The sequence below is a fragment of the Diadema antillarum genome, unplaced genomic scaffold (assembly GCF_040938485.1).
Source record: "Diadema antillarum isolate AM-2024a unplaced genomic scaffold, OU_Dant_1.0 seq00000727_RagTag, whole genome shotgun sequence".
In the NCBI taxonomy this organism is placed as follows: Eukaryota; Metazoa; Echinodermata; class Echinoidea; order Diadematoida; family Diadematidae; genus Diadema; species Diadema antillarum.
Genome location: NW_027271629.1, coordinates 148,495 through 160,750, shown reverse-complemented (window position 1 = coordinate 160,750; position 12,256 = coordinate 148,495). Strand labels below are relative to the sequence as shown.

The following is a 12,256-nucleotide window of genomic DNA, read 5'->3' as shown; positions in this document are numbered from 1 at the left end:
ACAAAACCTGAATCAAACATTACTAGACATTCCTCAATTGCCTTGGAAAAAAACAACTAGGAGAACATTCAAATGTTTATATATTTCATATACTAACCACCTGATTACCACGGCAAAATGTGGCTACACAAATTTTACAAAAGTGCTTGTTTCTCTAGCTCTGAAATCAGGGCAGGGTAGAGGGGTTGGGTTGGGGTAAGGGGTGAGGAAAACAGGTTTGAACGCAGCTCGCTGTTTCCCCAGGTATCACGTGAGTCATGGGTTTCCATGGCAACAAATTGAAAGAGTGTGTCTGCCACTTCAGACGGGCAGAGGTTAGATAAGTAACCGCAAGAAAAATGAAGTGGAAATGAAATTGGGGATCTCACTGACAGTAAAAGAGAGATATGGAGAAAGAGAAGAGAAAGTGAATACCAAAGAGAAGAGAAAGTGAATACCAGAGAGAACAGAGAAACAGTGACTTCTGGAAAAAAAAAAAAAAAAAAGAAGCAGTAGAAGTAGAAGTCAAGGCAGGGACTGGTAAGGTCTGGCAAGGACATTGTAAGGTCTTGTTCTATGTGAATGACAATTATGAGAACCATGCGTATAGATCACAAGAAACTACTTTATCAACTATTAATATCTGAAAAAAAAATCATTCGAAAAAGATACACATGCAAGAGTCGGAACGAAATGAAATGATTTACGTATCACACGTAAAAGGACAAAATTCTACCATGCTCCCCTCGAATAAGAGCAATTTAAAAATCAGTATGAACAGTCTGTCTGCCCTCTCAATACTGATTCATACAGCTGTACACGTGTATTCAAGTTGAAATGATTTAACAAGACATTTACAGCGACATGTTTCTCCTCAAAAAACCTGCTGGTATGTTTTCTAGCATTCAGTCTTCAGCCAAAATGTGGCCGAAGGGTCTAATATTGCTTGTCCTTACAATAAAGAATGTCTGGAAATTTTCATATTCATCCACTTCAGAACAGCAATGTACACTGAAGATGTGTAGTCTCTCCTCAAATAGACAAGCTGTGCAAACTGTGTTTGTGATGAGGAAAATAAGACAGGTATTTTTCATGAAGGTATGTATGTCCAACTATCAAGAGCTGTTATGTAATGGTCAATCAGTCCAAATATAACATGATAGTTATGACATGAATATGTCCATCCTTTTCCCCTTCAATGATAATAATAAAATAACAATAATTAGAATAATCATAATAATCACCATCAGCCTCAGTATATCCACACAAAAAAAAAAAAAACTGAGGTAAAATAATCCTATTCATGTCCTCATGATGGACTGTCAATTTCCGCTGATCTTAAACACACTTGTGCACTATTAAAGATCAAAAGATACTTTGAAGGCAGAAATCATGCTTTGGTTCAAAATGGGAAAATTGCACGGTATACTGGGTATGCTAAATCAAACTTCAGACCAAACATATTTGTCATTGATAAATACATTCTTATATTTGATGAGCGATCTGAAATACACTTAATATCATCCAAACATTTTAGTTAATAGCAGCTCTTCTTAGGTCTCCCTGGGCAACAAAGTAAATACTCCCTCATGAATATTAAAGAGAACAAGTTATTGTACAGTTGTAACTCTGGTACACTCTTTCCCTTTCCCCTTTCCCCTTCACTAAGAGCTTTAAAAATATCTTTCATCTCATATCATTGACTTATAATCCCTAGAAGAAAAAAAAATCATGATCATCATCGTTATCATCAATGCAAAGTGTAGGAAAGGTACCTGGAGCTTGCTGATACTCAACAAGGATTCCAAGGGGCACTTGAAGGCACACTCAAGGACTAGAAGTCTCCATATCCCTACCTCACTCCCCCTACCTCATTGTCATGTATCAAAATTAATGGCGCTTGATTGGTGGATTTAATCTAGGGATATGCTGATGCATAGATAGGGACAGTGATAGGGAGTTGGCTGATCAGATTTCCCTCTAATCATGATGAAGCAGATTTTTTTATCTCTTTCTCACTCCCTCCATCTCTCTCTCCCTCTCTACTTACTTCTTCTCCTCACTTTAAAGGTCCTGGTTACCACTGGGAGTCCCTCGTCAGTGATTTGAAAAATGTTCAAGATATCACATTTGATGCATATGTGTAGGTCAGCTGTATCACAGAACATTCTACCATATAAAAAATTGTAATAAAGCCTAAAATATAAGGAGATATCACTATTATTCTTATTAAACCATAACTGTAGACAGTTTAGTCTAGTAACATTTTTATTATAACTATTGTTCACATTTTGTATATTTAACAATACTTAACATTGATTACACTGACTCAAATTCTTACATTGGCTGTTTCTATCCCTACTTTAGAACTATTTTGAAGCACTAAAGCTAGGTTTCTGTTTCATCTGCAAATGGTAAACTATGCCTTTAATATTCAATTTAGATCCCCTACCACACACAACTGAAATTCTCCTGCGTGTGAACTCTAAACTGTATCCTGCCGTTGCTGTGCTAGAAAACTGTGCCATGATTCCGTTTCAGGAAATACCCCGGGAGCAGCCGTGTTAGAGTTTACGATCCAAATGTGAGGAATGAGTGGATCCTAGGTACTGATCACTTTAAACCAAGAAGTGACCCTCTGTTTATTTACCCGCAGAAATTATCATCTTGTTTTCACTACATTAGCAACTCTTCATTTTACTGTGCATCTTATTTTAAAGAAAAGATGAATAAAACTGGTTAGATTACTAATGGTAATCAAATAAGCACTTCAGCAGAGAAAAATTAAATAAACCTGCTGGTATGAGACAGAAACATGACCTTTAATCTTCTGACAAATATTACTCTTTATAAAAATTTGTTAGAATAAATGATTTAAAGGCTTTCAATAAATTTTCAAATGAAATTAAAAGAGGTATAATGACCACAATAAGACTCAAATGAACAAGAAATTATCATCTTGAACTTGAAGGTTGTACTTTTCTGTTTCAGGCATTATATTGCTGTAAACAGTAGACTCTGATCATGTCCTGCTAAATATATTATGTGTATATATACTAAATGAAAGTGAAACATACATTGTACATCCTGCTACCAGCAAACACGATTCTCACCTTGTAATGAATATGTGGGTAGCTGAGCATATGGCTATAAGCAATATCACCTCTATGGTCGGTATTTTACATTAAACATCCTGCATGGATCAACATTAGGGGTGAACCATCGTGGATTAGATCATTATTCCACCATTTTAGGGCTTCCTCACAGCATGGACAATGTAACATATTACATAATTAGTGGTAAACTATGTATATCATGTGTTTGTAATTCATTAATATCTCTGATTTTCATCATACAGTCAGCTATCGTGTATTCAAGATAATTTGTAATTTTAGTGCACTATGTTACGTTCTGTGGAAAAAGAAAAATTAAATCAATTGACTTGCCATTATAATTATTATCGTCATCATCATTATAAACATTGTATATTTGACCTTAAATCAAGGTGATCAAGTACTGGCATATTGGAACGCTGTATGCATGGTAATGGGCCTTCAAAATCTCTAGATATAAACCTCCCTATTTTACATGGGAACTGCAGTGGTGTATAATTTACCAATATACAAAGAAGCTGCAGTGCTGCTGATATACACTATAAGCAGGCAAACAAGCTGTTAGTTTTCAAGAAAAACACAAACAAACAAATAACAAACAAGATGACAAGTTGTATCACTATTTTAGAGTCCCTATTAAGATGCAACATGACACAATCAAAATAAGAAAGTCATTGTCATTTTTTCCTGATTATCCTGTAGTTATCGAGAAGAAAAAAGAAGAAATGTTAAAAAATCTCAGTAATGTTTTCCAACTGTCAGTGATCCTGCCACTTTTTTTTTATCGCAGTGATCCATTATTTCTTATCTTCAACATACAAAAGCATAGCATATTTGCTTTGTGATTTACTGTGAGAACTTCACAAACTGTATTGAACCCTTTTTTCATCATGCAAACCCCGCCAATACTTGTTCAATATTTATTTTCTAGGTCCTCCCTGAAGCTGCAAACCTCTGCATGATGCCACCTCACGTTCACAATTTCCTGAGTGACTGGATTCCCTGGGATTTCACTGAAACATCAACTGATGAATGTTGGATGAATGAGGGCCCCACATGGTAACATCACGCAGTAAAGTCATATGCCTCTCACTCGGATCACCCCCCCCCCCCTTAACGATACCAGTACTTCAAACTCAACCCCAACTCCCCTTTCTTGTGCTCTCGCAGCCAAAGCTTACTTTCAGTTTCCCAAAAATTGTTCCCTACGAACGACTCCTCAACTTTCCAAACATTTATGCATGAGATCTCAAGCCCCTTGACACAAAATTATCTGCTGGACAAAGATATGTATGCTAAAATATTTCATTTTCATTTTGTGTAACGTGTACAGTACAGTGTATACTTTGTAATGTTCATTCTGGTTTTTGTTTCATGTTTGTAATATCTATGATATGTATCCTATATTCTTTACCTGGTCGAATAAATGATAATAATAATGATAATAATAATGATAATGATGACAATAACAATAATAATAATAATAATAATAATAATAATAATAATAATAATAATAATAATAATAATAATAATAATAATAATAATAATAATAATAACAAATATAATAACTATAATAATCATAGTAATAATAACAATAATGATAATAATAAAATCTGAAGCAAATCAAATATGAATGTGGGACTACAAAAATTATATTAATCTAGTGAGAAAAATGCTGTTTGAAGTGATGTGACTGTTGCAATGTTGGTCTACAGCTAAATTATTTTGTTTGTAATGTTAAGATCTGTTATGAAATGAAAGTATGGGCTTTGGTAATATTTTCATGGTGGGTCTCCAAAACTGTAACTTGTAATTTGGCTATATAAAACTTACAGTTGTATACATGTGAGCACCTTGTGTTGTAAATATGGGCAGAAATAGTATCCCAAACCACAACACTATACCAGTCTGAATTCACACATACTGTTCAAAACATAGCACTTCCTGTGCAATATAATGGCTGGCTAGGTATTTACCACAAATGTTGTTGTGATATCTTTAAATCCCCAGTACCAGAAAAAAAAAATAGATTTTTGTCCAATTACACAGAAAAACCTCTGCTTCCTGCACACCTACTGGTTTGGTTGACATTACTCCCCCACTTATCATAATATACCACAGAGTTACAGAAATCAAGGTCAAATTTCCTTCGATCATACAAAGTGACATGAAACAAATCAAACAATATTAATTGTATCTGATTTGTCTAAGTTATTGTATATATATTCTGTATGACTGAATGAAAAGACTAACAAGTTATCAAGGCAGAATGTGCACTCATAAGTTTGGAATAGAGGACTGAAGATCTAAGCAGGCACTGAGTGCCAAGGGCTTCTTGGAAATATCTAACAGCAATATGCAGTTTGCCTGTTGTACACTACTGTATTGTCGCACATTGTTACTGCTGCAAGCATGTCCAATGTTCAAGAGAAAGAGGATTTTTCTAAAAAGTGTTGCCAAAATCTAAGACCACTTGGAAATTTGATATGAATCTTGACTGATAGTTGAAATGACTTTATAAAAATCATTAAGAGGTTTTTGATAATTCTACAACTGCAATAAACAATAATGCATAACAAGAAAGGGTTCTTATGAAAGCTTTACTTTCATGTTCTACGTCATATACTTATGCACAATATCTATGTCGATGTAGGGCAATTTGTCCATCAGTTAAGAGAAAGTTTTATTTGTTTTCATCCAAAAGACCACTAAATTGGATGAACAAATAATGTCATCATTTCACAACTCTCCCACTGATTACAAAAATAGAATAATCATGAAGGTTACCAGTATGTTTCTAGTCGCTGATGTAGCACTAACAAGCCTCTTTCCTCTGAAACTCAGCATTGCTAGGTTACCACAAAACTACAATATATGATGCATAGGATAAATTGCATTCTTTTTTGTGCCAAAAGAGGATATTTAGTGAAGATCTATGCACAGTTCAAAAAGAGACTGATGATCATTTACTGTAAAACCAGAAATCTGTGCGGCATGAAATTTTTGTGAATATTGGAGCTGACGGCCTTTTTCGCAGCACGATATTTTCGTGAAGTGCTACTGGCATTTAATGCATTTAGTGCAGACAAGATCTTTCGCCTGCATTTTAATTTCATGAATCTGGGCTCTCCCGAAATTTGCAAAATTAGAATGCAAGTGAAAATTTCTGGTTTTACAGCATATTGAATCAAAGCTACCTCTGTATAATACTGTTCTAAAGCAGACACATTATCGACATCATGTTAGGGCAAGTCAAATGGAAACACCCAATGTTGCACCAGGCTTCAAGCCCACACATAATACATACACAATACTTACTAGGGTGGGGGATGTTAAGTTCCTTGCCTGGTTAACATTTTACAAGCACCTGGAGAAAAAAAAAATCTTCTCTAAAAGCTTTGCTCACCACATCCTGTCTCCTCCTCCTCCCTAGCCATGAGGCAGTGAGAGCTATATAATAGTCCTGCCAAGCCAGTAATAGTCCTACTTTTAAAACCACACTCCACGCAACTTCATTGTAAATTCACTATGAAAACATTCCCAGAAAGAAGAGAAAATAAATTTGACAGCAGCATATCCTGGTGATGTTGGAAACTGCAAGTAAGTGGGACAGATATTTGGTTCTTTAGCTTGTAAAGTGATTAATTGTCGCCCTTTAAGCACGGTTTCATCCACAAAAATGTAATTGAACACTCATAGATAGCTACAAATCCATGAAAGGCTTAATTCAAGGTTTTTGGCTTATGAGATTAACAATGACCAATTACATATTGCTACCTGTTGGTTGATGTGCTGAAGGGCTAGGGAAACTAGCAATGATCAGAATTGTACTGTAGAGTACTTGGTTTAGTTTATATCAGTAAAGAGTTGCCAACCTACAATATGTTGCCCTTGCCATGGAGCTGGACCCTTAAGACTATGCCAACCCTGCTATGATTCACTCCATATTTCACAAGCTCTGCTGAAAGTCTGACTTTGAAGGGGAAAAAAAATCCACCCAATCTGGGGGCTTGCTGCTGCCATTCCTCATAAAAGAATCCCCCTCTTCCCCCGCTTACACACCCACTTACACCACTCGCCTGTACCTCCTTTAATCTATGGCAGAACAAAATTTTTGCTACTGACAGCTATGAACGTCCGCCTTCTACTATCGAATGTGACACTGGAGATCTATGGCAGCAGACACTGGCAATTACCAGCAAAGGTGGTAGGATACTAGGCCAGTAGGCTGGGGGGTCTCCTTCAAGCAAGGACACCATCCTATCTTACTCCTTGACCAACTCTTCTTTAAAGGGAAAATCTACTCCATGTTCAAGTTGATTTTAAAGGAAGAATGAAGTCAAACAGACAGAGTGGTTCAGGCATTAACTCTCAAGCCGAGAAGTAGCTTCACATTTCCCATCTTTACAATAGAGTGAGATCCATCATAATCTCATGTACACATGAGATGAGAAAATGATATCATTACTTCACAACTCTTCTCCTGGTTTGTACATCAGAGTATCATAAAGCATTCTGTTTCATCAATAAATCAGCCAAAACCTTCCCCTGCCCTTTAGCACGTCATCATCAGAGAACTTTTCACAATTCTAGAGCAGTTTGAAGCAAACACTATGATTTCTGCCTCCTAAATTTATATCAGAATGGGAAATTTAATGAAGATCCAACCCTCCATCCATCTATTTATCCCTCCATCAACCAAGCTAGAGTAGCTCTGCCTTTAAATACCTCTTGCAATGATGCCTCTTTCTTCCTCGTTGACAGACTGACGTATGAATCCAGAGACTTGCAAAACTTTTCTGTCTGCCGCTCAAAGTCCTTCTTTCCCTCCTGTGTGTTCAAACATTGGAAAATAACAGAAAAATCAGTTCAGCAAAGAAGGATTGTTGAACTCATATTTGTTAGAAAGTTCTGAGAACTGGTGAACAGGTAAATATATAATGGAAGTACATTTTATTCCTTATCATTATAAACTATCAAAATTTTGGGAAAATACTGAAAATGCAGAAATTTTCGCAGTACATGATTTTTGCATACACAAGTATTTTACACTACTTTTGTCTAGCATGAATTCTAAAACCTGCAAATATATCTTCATAATTTTATCTGTACCTTTCGAGTGGGCTGACAATTGCACAGCATGAATTCAAGAACCTGCGAATATGTTTTTGGGCTGTCCAGCGCGAAAGATCAATTGTGTGAAAATATCGACGTTTACAGTATCAGTAACACAATATGCAGTAAGTTAAATAGAAAGAGAATTAATTCTAAACATTGTTTAAAACAGAGCTATGAAAAACTCAGTGAAACCCACAGTTTGCTGAGGTTTGCCAGACATGGCTACAGCATATATGCTTACTGAGGCAATAGACTTATCCTGTATAATCCTTGAAAAACAACCGATTGTCTGAGAATGTCAAAATGATGATAATAGTGATTATGGCTATACAATTTCTAATATTTATTATCATTATTTTCATAATCATTGTGATATAAATCAGTTTGTATATTACTGCTCTTAAGATTATGATTTTAATCATCATTCATAATGTTATCATTATTCATCATCATCATCATCATCATCATCACTATACTACAACTGCGTGACTATTACAATCATCGTTATTTTCATTATCATAACTGTCAATATCACTAGTTTAAGTTACTTTTATCATTCCAGGGACTGCCTGCTAAACACTCTCAATACGCAGAGCAGCTGCAATGAGAGCACACGTCTGTCCAGGCTGCCCCTTCTTCACCCACGCTGACTCATCATCTTCAACCATTTTACCACTCTGGACCCTGGAGTGAACCTACATCCATTCATTCATTCATACACCACCTACCTTGGCCTGGCCGATCTCCTTCTTCCTGAAATCTTCCAAGGGAACAATGAGCTGGTCTTTGGCATGCTCCAGCTGGAAAGTAGGTGAAGAAAATGAGAACAAAGAGAAATATGGTTATCATTCATGACATATACGGAATCTCATCTCCAAAGGGAAATTTACCCTAAATTCAGATGTGGCTTCAGCTACTGCAGAAATATTAGAAGTGCACATATGTTAAAGGGACTGTACAGTACTGGTTGAGGTGGGGATTCATGTTTTTTAAATTCCTAAGTGAGATAATGAGAAACCTCTTGTGAAATATGAAAGAGCATGTAATTTTACGAAGAATTCAACGTTTATTTGATGAAAATCGGTTTTGAAATGGCTGAGATATCCAAAAACAAGGTGAAACAAAGAGATCCTAATAAAAGGCATGGCCTGTTGCCTTTTATCATTATTATTTTTTTTTTATATTTCAGCCATTTGAAAACCAATTTTCATCAAATAAACATAGAATGCTTCTTAAAATTACATGCCCTTTCATATTTCATAAGAGGTTTTTCATTATCTCACTAGGGAATGTTCAAAACATGAATCCCCACCTCAACCAGTACTGTACAGTCCCTTTAAGCTTGAGGAAAAGTATACAATCCAGTAAAAAGGTCACCAATGTGTAAAGTTTCAATAAGCCTTACATGCTGTCACAGCTACATAGGAGTACTACAAGAATTCATATCACAGTAGTGAAATGATACAAAGAGAGTTCAACATATTGTATTTTTACCTGCATTCTTGTTCATGAATGCACCAGAATTACTCAAAATGATTTACAAACCTAAAATACTTATTTTCTATGGTTTTTGTAAAGATTTATAGACCACCAGAATGGGATATGTGAATACTGGCCCCCTGCTACACCATAAACTTGGCGCAATAACTCTCTCCCGCTGCCACCATGGTTGATTGGCGAGGCATGTCCGAGGAAACCAGCACCTACAGCGGTTTGTTGAACCTACTCTACTCCTTGCCATGATGGGATAGTCCCTGTGTGGTTCAGACTCTCACAGGGTAGGTGTCAGAAGAAGGAGATAACCATTGAACCATTGCAACATGAAGGTGAAAGGGCTTTCACACTTACAAGAAACTCACATCTAAACATGTTTCTGAACACATTTCATTGTTTATTTAAGACATTTTCATTAGTCTGATTGCAAACATGAATTGCCCTTTTCCTCAGACACGTTTCTCAAATTATGTTTTGTTAATTGTGGTCCGGAGGTGTTTTCAAAATGAGTTTCGCTCCAGTCTGGATACACATTCTAACCTAGATAGCTTGACCTCTAGAACACATTTGAGGAGGGCCCCAGCCTGACCTTCTATTCTCTTCCACAGTGGTGCATACCTATCATAATGTGCTCTTGCAGGCAAAGTGAATCAAGAGATGCATGTTTGATTACAGGCCATGCCTTTGTCACACAGCTGTTGTCTGAACTGCTCTTTAGAGTTAAAGGGATAGTATAGTTTTGGTTGAGGAGAGTCAGATTTTATCTTTTTGTAAAATAATCAGAAACCATTCATAAAATATTTAAGAGCATACAATTCTAAGAGGAATTGAAAGTTTATTTGATGAAAATCGTTTTTGAAATGGCTGAGATATATACAAACAAAAAACATGGAGGTCCTACTAAAACTTGGGTCCCATCTTTTATTTGGACCTCTTTGATTTTGGATATCTCAGTCATTTCAAAACCAATTTTCATCAAATAAACTTTCAATTCCTCTTTAGAATTGTATGCTCTTTATATTTCATAGGATGTTTCTCAAACCCCGTTTACAGTGCGAGGCTCGGCCGCGGCCGAGTCCACTTTCATTTCAGTGTAAACACGCTAAAGGCCAAATGCGAGGCCCAAATTGGCCTCGCATTTGGCCACGCTCTGGAGGTGGTCTCGGCCGCGGCCGAGCCCGGCCTTTTCTCAGTGTAAACGCAAACTGGGCCGAATGCGCGGCCAATTTTAGTCTGGCTTCCAAACCTTCTGCTGTACTATTTCGCTGTTCAGGATATCAACTCCCTCAGCGTCAAAAACTAGTATAGTTCAGGGTGGTTTTGTCCTGCAAAGGATTTTTTTCCTTCGGCAAAGGCCTTTGCCCGAGCGGAGACTTCATCGCCACGGAATTCATTTGGCAAAGGGTCTGAAAACCAGACAGTACCAAATTGCGTTTGTTTACAAGCAGAGCGCCACTACGACAAAATATAGAAAGGTTTGAATCAAAAGTGCAGCCGAGCCCGGCAGAGCCCGGCAGTGTAAACGGACAAAATTGCGGGGCCCGGCCTCGCAATTGAGGCTGGGCTCGGCCACGACTCAGCCGCGGCTCGGCCCAGCCCCGCACTGTAAACGGGGTCTCATTATCTCATTCAAAAAAAAAGTTGGAAACCTGAAACCCCATCTCAACCAAAATTATACCATCCCTTATAATGGTTACCACCAAGGAGACTCATTCCAGTGCCTACAAACTCTGCAACACTAAACCATCCATGACTTTAAGAACATCAGAAACATGTTGTAGAAACATGAAATCTAGCAAGTTTATTTGCGAGTGTGAAACACCCTTTGTGTATCACAGAGAATTTTTTTTCTCCCTCTCTCTCTCTCTATCCATCTTGCTACCACATGGAAAACACCATGTGGTAACAAAGGAAATGGGAGAGGAGGAATGGGAGGATGGTAGAAGGTTTCGGTAGAAGGTTTCCATATGAAACAGGCTCATTGCCACTGAGCACATAACCTTGTCTGGAAAACATCTGGGATCAGTTATTGGACTCTGATTCTGTGCTGATTCAATTCCAAGGACATGACTTGGAGCATTTCAAATTAATTCAAACTCCCTCCAATTGTATGCACTGCCCATGTTGATGTCAACCTACATATATTTAGACCGATCTACCTTTGGCAATTCCTAATATTGCAAAATAGTTTGAAACATCAGTAAGAAGCAGTATAGACTGCAAATTTCAACTTTTATCATTATCATCATTATTATTCAAACAAGACGATAATAGAAGAAAAAAATACAAAGATGAAGATATTTTCTCAGTGGTCTTGGTTAAAGTCCTCTTTTCCATTCATATGGAAAATAGCTACAAAGTACATGCAACACATATTGTGCTTATTCAACAATTTAGATATACAATGTTGTAGCATGATATTGAAATTAATTACCCAAGGTAATTCATATTTCAGGTATGAATACTTGCACTTTAGACTCTGGGGTGCTCATAGAATAATGAGTGCTTTGATGACATACACAAACTTGTAGACAGATGGAATAGAAATATGA

General features: G+C 36.8%; 1 protein-coding gene across 7 annotated transcripts in view; it reads right to left on the bottom strand.

Annotated features, from left to right (window-relative positions):
* The window catches only part of LOC139738170 (rho GTPase-activating protein 26-like), a 145,313-nt gene that overhangs the window by 72,001 nt on the left and 61,056 nt on the right, over positions 1-12,256 (bottom strand). For all 7 annotated transcript variants that reach the window (XM_071648825.1, XM_071648824.1, XM_071648827.1 and 4 more), the window contains exons 4-5: positions 8,939-9,010; positions 7,821-7,922 (exon numbers count right to left, since the gene is read on the bottom strand). In XM_071648825.1, the coding sequence (XP_071504926.1) occupies positions 7,821-7,922; positions 8,939-9,010 (174 nt within the window). The remainder of the gene's footprint in view (positions 1-7,820; positions 7,923-8,938; positions 9,011-12,256) is intronic.